General features: G+C 43.0%; 1 protein-coding gene across 1 annotated transcript; it reads right to left on the bottom strand.

Annotated features, from left to right (window-relative positions):
- Positions 1–300: 300 nt before the first annotated feature.
- On the bottom strand, positions 301–3,797 carry LOC311147758 (baculoviral IAP repeat-containing protein 5.2-like). Its single transcript, XM_084184531.1, has 4 exons — positions 3,576–3,797; positions 3,219–3,328; positions 1,441–1,558; positions 301–537 (listed from the first exon to the last, which is right to left on the bottom strand). Exons 1-4 carry the CDS (start codon positions 3,681–3,683, stop codon positions 445–447), a joined length of 429 nt encoding a protein of 142 aa, XP_084040657.1. The 5' UTR covers positions 3,684–3,797; the 3' UTR covers positions 301–444.
- Positions 3,798–10,770: the final 6,973 nt, after the last annotated feature.

The raw sequence follows: 10,770 nt of genomic DNA, 5'->3' as shown, positions 1-10,770 counted from the left end.
TTTTTTCCAAGCAGTGGCAGAGTACATAGCAGGCGGGTCCTTTTCTTGCATGGGCACCAGGCGCACAAGTGTCTCTCTCTCCCCCTTTACGCATGGCTATTACACACAACTGGTGCCAAACACTAAAATATTGTAGCGATCCGCGATGCATAGTTGTTTGCCTTTCAAGCCAGCGACCCGGGTTAGCTTCCCTACCCCGCAATATGTTAGCAGGTTTACCAGTAGATCCTCACATACCCAGTTTATATAATCTTATATCAAATGAACACAATATATGACAAATAGAACATGAGTCAAATTGGGAAATAAAATATTTATTGATAATAACACACCTACCTAATGCTGACAGACAGAATATGTACACTAGGCTACTGCACTACCAGTGATTACTCGAGCAGAAAAACATTTGTAAAGTACTCAAACAGGTCCACAGTCTCTTCCCCATCACTCTTCGTCCATGGCAGTCTTGATGATCTCACCTCTTCTGCTTTTTGCCGCCTCCTCAAACTTAGTGATGGCCTCATTGCATGCCTTTTTCTGTGAGTGGAAAATAGAAAACATTTCAATCTGGTGTTCATCATAATTTTCCACACACACACGTTTCTCCCAGATACAGTCTACCTGTATTTTCCACTCAGCGATATGCCTGTATTTATAAGAGACATTTGACCGCAACGTCACCTGATGCATGGTCTGCTGCATTATTATTTTCACATAAGATTCTCAGCACTAGTGGAGACCTGGGATTGAGTGTTTTATCTGCATCTAAACTATATGTACTCCTGTTAGTTTTAATGCGCATCACTGTATCAAAAGGTTGGCTGGTCCTCATTAAAGTCCTGTAGATCACTTCCCTTTTTTTTTCTTTTTTTTTTTACAAAGCTCTACTATACAAGCTTCCGACTTACCTAACTTTGTTGTTAAAGTATAAAAAAACATGATACCAAACCTGTTCAGAGGGTTGGTTAACTCTTGAGATACCTCGGGTCTCCACCGAACTAGGTAAATCCGCTTTTAGTTTTAACGCTCCACATTTTTGCAATAACTTACAAAATTCACTACATTTGGATTCCCTGGTGCCACTAGGGCAGTTTAAAACCCTGATAAATTAGTTCACCAAGGTGTGCAATTGTTTTGATTGACTTTAATCATTTGTTTATGATGCCTTTGATGTTCTAATGTACTTGTTATTGTATCTTGTAGTTTAATATTTTATTTGATGTCCTCAGGGCACCATTGAAAATGAGACCCTGGTCTCAATTGGGCTCCCCTGATTAAATTAAAGTTAATAGAATATGTAGTTGTTGATATTCTTGTTCTACCCATATACAGTAAAATCACACAATAGGAGGAGCACTAAACCTACTTAGTTAACATAATTATACCCATTGACAATATTAATATTGGGATTTCCAAAGACCTAGTCCTAGCTCAACTTACAATGTGGAATTTCTGCTTCTCTTTCTGGAGTTTGAGGAACTCTTCCACAGTCAGGTCGTTCACGCTCTTCTTCAGGGAGATGAAGTTGCAGCTGGGTGAATGGGACTTATGCTCCTTCCTGAAACAAGAGTCATGCCATGATGAGGAGAAAACATTAGCAATGGGATCAATAGAAACAACAATACTAAATTGTATCCCGTTTCTAGTGTAGCAATTGAAGAGGAACAGCAAGAACAGAGCTTGAACTAGCCTCAGCTCCCAGGTCTTCACTCACTGGGCAGAGGCTAAACATTCACTACCGGTAGCCCCATTCATTATCTGGTGATAGCTAGGTGGTAGTGTGTTCAGATTTCTAGCACCTGAGGCATGCGAACATGTAAATACATGCACGCGATGCATGCATACCAGCCGAGGCCGTGCATGTTTACATGGTTTTGCGCATGCTTCAGGTGACATTTTATCTACAATTTCCAGCTACACAAATAACCTACTAGACAACCAGTAGAGTTCAAATTTAATTTTAATCAACATTCTGTCTCGCACAGGTCCTAAAAAGGACCCTTTTCAAATGATTGTATTGCTATATCTCAGACAGTATGTTAGTGTTACCTAGCCATCACCAGTTGATGAAGCAGGCTTTAACAAGCAACCTTGTAGTTACACACAAACCTCTTCAGAGTATGTAGCTAGCTAGCCCAAGAATGTACTCTTAATGAGCGTAGGCACACTGCCATTACTCCTTAAGGTCGGGGTCCAAGGACCTTGTGTTATTTTCAGAGGTAAACTGGCTCTGGCAGCCAAAACAGCCAATTCTCAACTGCCGACTCTCTCCATTGACCGGAACACCCTGGAAGTCTGACAGTCAGAGTCCTGGGGGTCACCATCCAGAACAACTTACAATAGGACAGTCAAGTGGACCACATGCGGACATCTGCCAACAGGAAGCTGTTTGCTCTGCAGTGTCTGAAGAAATGTGGCTATATGCACCCTGTACTGGCAGTTCTCTGCCTACAGACCAGGCCGAAACGCACACAGAAACAGCCTGTAAGATCATCCTTGGCCAGAGGTACTCAGGGTACACAGAGGCACTCCGTCCCCTCAGCTTGTGAACCCTATCTGACAGACACACTAAACTGTGCCTTGACTTTGCCAGAAAGCTGCTAAAGACCAACTTCAGGGCCTGGTTACCCCTGCCCGGAGGAGCTCACAGGTCGTCATTAAAGGAACTCAACAAACTGGCCATCCCAAGATGTATAACAGGGAGATAAAGGAGATCACCAATACCTTATCTGAGCAGGCTCCTAAATGAAAACGGATTTGAGATTTTAGCGGAGACATTTTTGTTACACACAGGTGTTCGGAGTACACTAGATGGCTTATTAGTAAAGGTGGTCGCCTCTTTCTTCCAATCTGGCTTCCGAAAGCGCTGTAATGGAGATATGGCCTTGTGGGAACGCTAACCCTAGAAGGTGTATAGTAATTTAACCTTTTGTTTTCGGAAAATAATCTCTCGCTGATATGAAAGTTAACTACGTTCGCAAAGACGTACCGCAAGCGATGCGTGTTCACTTTCAGACCGAGCGTCGGGGCTCTTAAGAAAAGCCCTGGAAGAAGATATCTTCATCATTAGGCGCTAAAGGCAGTTAGCGTCTATGCATGGGGTAGTAGCTAGCTAATTAGCTTAAACCCTTGCCATGCGAGGAGGCTAGTAAATAATAATAAAATGACAAATAACCAATCTAGGCTTCTTTAGCCATGAACATTGTCCTACAACTCACTCTGGGTCATCGTCTGGCTCCCAACCCTCCAGTTCTTTGAGACAGAAGAAGCACTTGGCTATGTCCGGGCTGTTCTCTGTTGGGGTGTGGATGAATCCAGCTTTGGCCATCTGGAATGCACAGCAGGGAAGTAACGTTAATGGTGGTAACGTTATCGCTAGTAGATTAGACCAGAGTGAAACAATAGCATAATTTAGTGTAACCTAACTGAGATAAAAGTTTATCACCAAATAATGGACAACTTTGTGCAGTTAGCTAGTTACTACGTGCATTTCTGAAAGTCATGGTCGAGCTAGTTAACGTTAGCCAGTTTGTTTTGCTAGCTAGTTAACTACGTTAGCAGTGCTAGACACTTACGTTCTCTGGAGTGCAAGCGCACCCCTCTTCGAACGGCCACCCCACGTAGGTATTCAATCTGGTTTCATAAAAGTACATTTTTGTATGGTCTTCACTAAAGGGATTCATAACGCTTTCAACCAAGAGTTTAAAATAGCTAGCTAAAAACAAAAAAGCTCACGATATCTACACACGAAGCGAACAAAAATGGTTTTGAAATTTTGGCGGACGTTTGCCTGCGATGTTATGATTGGTGGGTGGCTAGGCGCGTCATGAGGTTATAGGTCGGTCTTAGTGCTTGGGTAATGTAGTTTTGAACGCTGATTGGTCAGAAATGTTCGCGTTTTTTGCACAGTTAATAACTGGCTGATGCATTTTCAAGCAAGCTACAGCACCTAAACTACCTACAAATAGTTATTATGGGCATAACTATGTAGAAAATAAGTTACTTGAAAAGTGTCGTACTGCTACCAGAATCTTCCTTGGCTCTGGCCAGTTATTTTTTTTCCAGTTCTCGGCTATGGAGGCTAGATGTGCTTTTGAGACTTGGGCTGAGTTCGGATGCTGGTCTGGAGCAGATGTGTTGATTTGTACTGGGCGCGAGGAGGTGTACGACTTCAACACAAGAGCTGAAACTGACGGTAGGCTGAATCTCAAACCAAAAACTTTGCCCACTTCAATTTACTAAAGGTGACAAGGAACTGATTATTGATGAACGCTGTTTACACTTGGGTGAATAGCAGGTGAACTGATTATGATAAACACTGAGGTGAATAGGTAATAAAATTAACGGATTATTGATGAACACTGACCTGAATAGCAGCAGGTAAAAAATGACAAGGAACTGATTATTGATTAACACTGAGGTGAATAGCAGGTGAACTGATTATTGATGAACACTGAGGTGAATAGCAGGTGAACTGATTATTGATGAACACTGAGGTGAATAGCAGGTGAACTGATTATTGATTTTATCGGAACCTTTTTTTTTTCACGGAACCCAGGGATTGGGCTTGAGACAGGCCCTACAGCGGGCACAGGTGAGACCAGGCTTACAACCAACTTTTGGGGCCTCAACATTTTTTTATTTCACCTTTATTTAACCAGGTAAGCCAGTTGAGAACAAGTTCTCATTTACAACTGCGACCTCACCAAGATAAAGCAAAGCAGTGCGATTAAAAACAACAACACAGAGTTACATATGGGGTAAACAAAACATAAAGTCAAAAATACAACAGAAAATATATATACAGTGTATGCAAATGTAGCAAGTTATGGAGGTAAGGCAATAAATAGGCCATAGTGCAAAATAATTTAATTTAGTATTAACACTGGAATGATAGATGTGCAAGAGAAGATGTGCAAATAGAGATACTGGGGTGCAAATGAGCAAAATAAATAACAATATGGGGATGAGGTAGTTGGGTGGGCTAATTTCAGATGGGCTGTGTACAGGTGCAGTGATCGGTAAGGTGCTCTGACAACTGATGCTTAAAGTTAGTGAGGGAGATAAGAGTCTCCAGCTTCAGAGATTTTTGCAGTTCGTTCCAGTCATTGGCAGCAGAGAACTGGAAGGAATGGCGGCCAACGGAGGTCTTGGCTTTGGGGATGACCAGTGAGATATACCTGCTGGAGTGCATACTACGGGTGGCTGTTGCTATGGTGACCAATGAGCTAAGATAAGGTGGGGATTTGTCTAGCAGTGATTTATAGATGACCTGGAGCCAGTGGGTTTGGCGACGAATATGTAGTGAGGACCAGCCAACAAGAGTGTACAGGTCACAGTGGTGGGTAGTATATGGGGCTTTTGTGACAAAACGGGTGGCACTGTGATAGACTACATCCAATTTGCTGGATAGACTACATCCAATTTGCTGAGTAGAGTGTTGGAGGCTATTTTGTAAATGACATCGCCGAAGTCAAGGATCAGTAGGATAGTCAGTTTTACGAGGGCTTGTTTGGCAGCATGAGTGAAGGAGGCTTTGTTGCGAAATAGGAAGCCGATTCTAGATTTAACTTTGGATTGGATTGGAGATGCTTAATGTGAGTCTGGAAGGAGAGTTTACAGTCTAACCAGACACCTAGGTATTTGTAGTTGTCCACATACTCTAGGTCAGACCCGCCGAGAGTAGTGATTCTAGTCGGGTGGACGGGTGCCAGCAGCGTTCGATTGAAGAGCATGCATTTAGTTTTACTAGTGTTTAAGAGCAGTTGGAGGCTACGGAAGGAGTGTTGTATGGCATTGAAGCTCGTTTGGAGGTTTGTTAACACAGTGTCCAATGAAGGGCCAGATGTGTACAAAATGGTGTCGTCTGCGGAGAGGTGGATCTGAGAGAGTCACCAGCAGCAAGAGCGACATCATTGATATACACAGAGAAAAGAGTCGGCCCGAGAATTGAACCCTGTGGCACCCCCATAGACTGCCATAGGTCCAGACAACAGGCCCTCCGATTTGACACATTTAACTCTATCTGAGAAGTAGTTGGTGAACCAGGCGGGGCAGTCATTTGAGAAACCAAGGCTATTTAGTCTGCCAATAAGAATGCGGTGGTTGACAGAGTCGAAAGCCTTGGCCAGGTCGATGAAGACGGCTGCACAGTACTGTCTATTATCGATCGCGGTTATAATATAGTTTAGGACCTTGAGCGTGGCTGAGGTGCACCCATGACCAGCTCGGAAACCGGATTGCATAGTGGAGAAGGTACAGTAACATAAGGGTTGACATCTGGTAACATAAGGGTTCCTCAGTGTGTCTATAGCCTTACCTCTTCCTCCTCCTCTTCCTCCCCCCTGCCAGGCCCTATCTGAGCATCTGCAGGAGGCTCGTATCCCAGAAGCCATTGGACTGGGGACGACCACGGGACAGACCACCAAGACACTGTTCATCGTTTACCGGCAACTCAAGGAGAGAACCCCTTCCTCATCCTCTGACACTGGTACCATCCCACATACGCTCCTCATCCTCTGACACTGGTACCATCCCACATACGCATGACTGTAAGTCGCTTTGGATAAAAGCGTCTGCTAAATGGCATATTATATTATTATTATTATATACGCTCCTCATCCTCTGACACAGGTACCATCCCACATACGCTCCTCATCCTCTGACACTGGTACCATCCCACATACGTTCCTCATCCTCTGACACCGGTACAATCCCACATACGCTCCTCATCCTCTGACACTGGTACCATCCCACATACGCTCCTCATCCTCTGACACCGGTACAATCCCACATACGCTCCTCATCCTCTGACACTGGTACCATCCCACATACGCTCCTCATCCTCTGACACTGGTACCATCCCACATACGCTCCTCATCCTCTGACACTGGTACCATCCCACATACGCTCCTCATCCTCTGACACTGGTACCATCCCACATACGCTCCCCATCCTCTGACACTGGTACCATCCCACATACGCTCCTCATCCTCTGACACTGGTACCATCCCACATACGCTCCTCATCCTCTGACACTGGTACCATCCCACATACGCTCCCCATCCTCTGACACCGGTACAATCCCACATACGCTCCTCATCCTCTGACACTGGTACCATCCCACATACGCTCCTCATCCTCTGACACTGGTACCATCCCACATACGCTCCTCATCCTCTGACACTGGTACCATCCCACATACGCTCCTCATCCTCTGACACTGGTACCATCCCACATACGCTCCTCATCCTCTGACACTGGTACCATCCCACATACGCTCCTCATCCTCTGACACTGGTACCATCCCACATACGCTCCCCATCCTCTGACACTGGTACCATCCCACATACGCTCCTCATCCGTAACATCTTCATCCACTCATATACAATCCTCTCATCCTCATCTTCGTTCTCAATACACAACCCCACACTCACTCTCCAACACCTCGCCTGTAAAGGAGAAATTAATGACTTTTTGTCTCCCTCTGCTGTTTCTGTACCCCAACAGCATTTATTTATTTCTGTTAATGTTGAATGGTCAAGTCATGCTTGCAAATGTGTACATACCAAGGGCTGTTGTATATTTGATATGTGTTGTGTGTGCATTATAATGTACCTGTAAAATTAAAACAATTGATTTGAAGATAGTCACTTCACTGACAACAAGACAACATTATCCACACACAAAACATACCTTTTACACATCTCAGAGATAATTTTTATTATCGTTTTTTCAAAGCTTTTCAGAAAGAGTAAATCAATAAATAAATATTCCAAAGGAATGAAACAACAAACGTTGTAGATTACTAGCACTATACTCTTTCTAGATGACCGTGTAGTCTTGTTACAGCTGACGTGTTACTGTAAGGTTGGTTTGCAGGGGAAACCCTGTACAAATCTCAAATGACACCCGTCACACTCCTATTTCTCTTATTTCCCATATAGAGGGCTCCAACTTATGACTGCAAGCCATTAACCTATGTGGCTGTGGTCCGAAGTAGGCCTACTGCCCTAGATTGGGAATAGTGTGACATTTGAGATGCAGCCGCCTATCATGCTTGCTAATGCGAGTATCCTTTGACAATGCTACGATGCTAAGGAAGCTATCCGCTAACGATGACTCGGCTACGATGAGTTGAGGACTTTCTGAGTTCATTATTACACATCTCTCAAAACTGTCACTCGCTTACAAAAGTCAGAATTGGTAAAAAAAAGGGAAAAAAGTGAATGGAAGAATGGAAAGGGAGGATTAGGAAAACCACAGAGTAGAGAATGAGAGGGGTGGAAGAGAGGAAGGATTGGGAGAGGTTGCAATAGATAATTGGTTTAAGGTCTCTATAGCTATTTGTAGCAGTGTGTAGATAGTAGTTACAGTTGAAGTGGGAAGTTTACATACACCTTAGCCAAATACATTTAATCTCCGTTTTTCACAATTCCTGACATTTAATCCTAGTACAAATTCCCTGTCTTAGGTCAGTTAGGATCACCACTTTATTTTAAGAATGTGAAATGTCAGAATAATAGTAGAGTGATTTATTTCAGCTTTTATTTATTTTACCACATTCCCAGTGGGTCAGAAGTTTACATACACTCAATTAATATTTGGTAGCATTGCCTTTAAATTGTTTAACTTGGGTCAAACATTTCGGGTAGCCTTCCACAAGCTTCCCACAATAAATTGGGTGAATTTTGGCCCATTCCTCCTGACAGAGCTGGTGTAACTGAGTCAGGTTTGTAGGCCTCCTTGCTCGCACACGCTTTTTCAGTTCTGCCCACACATTTTCTATAGGATTGAGGTCAGGGCTTTGTGATGGCCACTCCAATACCTTGACTTTGTTGTCCTTAAGCCATTTTGCCACAACTTTGGAAGTATGCTTGGGGTCATTGTCCATTTGGAAGACCCATTTGTGACCAAGCTTTAACTTCCTGACTGATGTCTTGAGATGTTGCTTCAATATATCCACATACTTTTTCTTCCTCATGATGCCATCTATTTTGTGAAGTGCACCAGTCCCTCGTGCAGCAAAGCACCCCCACAGCATGATGCTGCCAACCCATGCTTCACGGTTGGGATGGTGTTCTTCGGCTTGCAAGCGTTCCCCTTTTTCCTCCAAACATAACGATGGTCATTATGGCCAAACAGTTCTATTTTTGTTTCATCAGACCAGAGGACATTTCTCCAAAAAGTACGATCTTTGTCCCCATGTGCAGTTGCAAACCGTATTCTGGCTTTTTTAATGGCGGTTTTTGAGCAGTGGCTTCTTCCTTGCTGAGCGGCCTTTCAGGTTATGTCGATATAGGCCTCGTTTTACTGTGGATATAGATACTTTTGTACCTGTTTCCTCCAGCATCTTCACAAGGTCCTTTGCTGTTGTTCTGGGATTGATTTGCACTTTTCTCACCGAAGTACGTTAATCTCTAGGAAACAGAATGCGTCTCCTTCCTGAGCGGTATGACGGCTGCGTGGTCCCATGGTGTTTATACTTGCGTACTATTGTTTGTACAGATGAACGTGGTACCTTTAGGCGTTTGGAAATTGCTCCCAAGGATGTACCAGACTTGTGGAGGTCTAAAGTTTTTTTTCTGAGGTCTTGGCTGATTTCTTTTGATTTTTCCATGATGTGACGCAAAGAGGCACTGAGTTTGAAGGTAGGCCTTGAAATACATCCACAGGTACACCTCCAATTGACTCAAATGATGTAAATTAGCCTATCAGAAGCTTCTAAAGCCATGACATCATTTTCTGGAATTTTCCAAGCTGTTTAAAGGCACAGTCAACTTAGTGTATGTAAACTTCTGACCCACTGGAATTGTGATACAGTGAATTATAAGTGAAATAATCTGTCTGTAAACAGTTGTTGGAAAAATTACTTGCCTCATGCACAAAGTAGATGTCCTAACTGACTTGCCAAAACTATAGTTTGTTAACAAGACATTTGTGGAGTGGTTGAAAAACTAGTTTTAATGACTCCAACCTAAGTGTATGTAAACTTCCGACTTCAACTGTATGTAGTAAAATAATATTATAATATATCATAATAATAATAATAATATATCATAATAATATAAAATATATCATAATCATAATAATATATCATCATAATAATAATATAATATATGCCATTTAGCAGATGCTTTTATCCAAAGCGACTTAGTCATGTGTACATACATTTTATGTATGTGTGGTCCCGGGAATCAAATCTACTATCCTGGTAGCGCCATGCTCTACCAACTGAGCTACAGAGGACCAGTAGAAACCAGAAGAAACTTCAAAACGGAAACCCAAGCCATGACTACTCCTCTGTGTGTGGACAATGGAAATAGTAGTAGTTTAATTACTGCCGTATCATGAATAGTGGTGTTGTAGCTAAAACAATGTTGCAAAATGAAAACCCAAGCCATGACTACTCCTCTGTGTGTCAGTGTGATAGTTACCCTGAACCTTGACTTTCACTAGTAACATGTTGATTAAAAATAACATATTAAAGTTCTCATAGGCCTGTAATGCATAACGTTGTTTGGACACTGAACAGTGTTGACGCCAACAAACATCACATATTTTTCTGACCAGGCTCTTCTTAACTGAAAACATGGGACCCCTGCTCCCTCTTCTGTCTTCTCCCCGCCTCCCCTGTGAAAATAGTATTTTTTTATCTCTTTGTGCCATCTCCTGTGGCTGGCATGCCAGGAGTAGGTTGATGGGGGTGATACAGGGCCAGAAAGGGCCCTATGGGGAGGGCAGAAGTTGCCACTAACTATTGGTCCAGGG

This window comes from Coregonus lavaretus, assembly GCF_964263955.1.
Source record: "Coregonus lavaretus genome assembly, chromosome: 1".
Lineage (NCBI taxonomy): Eukaryota > Metazoa > Chordata > Actinopteri > Salmoniformes > Salmonidae > Coregonus > Coregonus lavaretus.
Note: the sequence above shows the minus strand (reverse complement) of the source record. Positions and strands in the feature narration are given on the sequence as shown.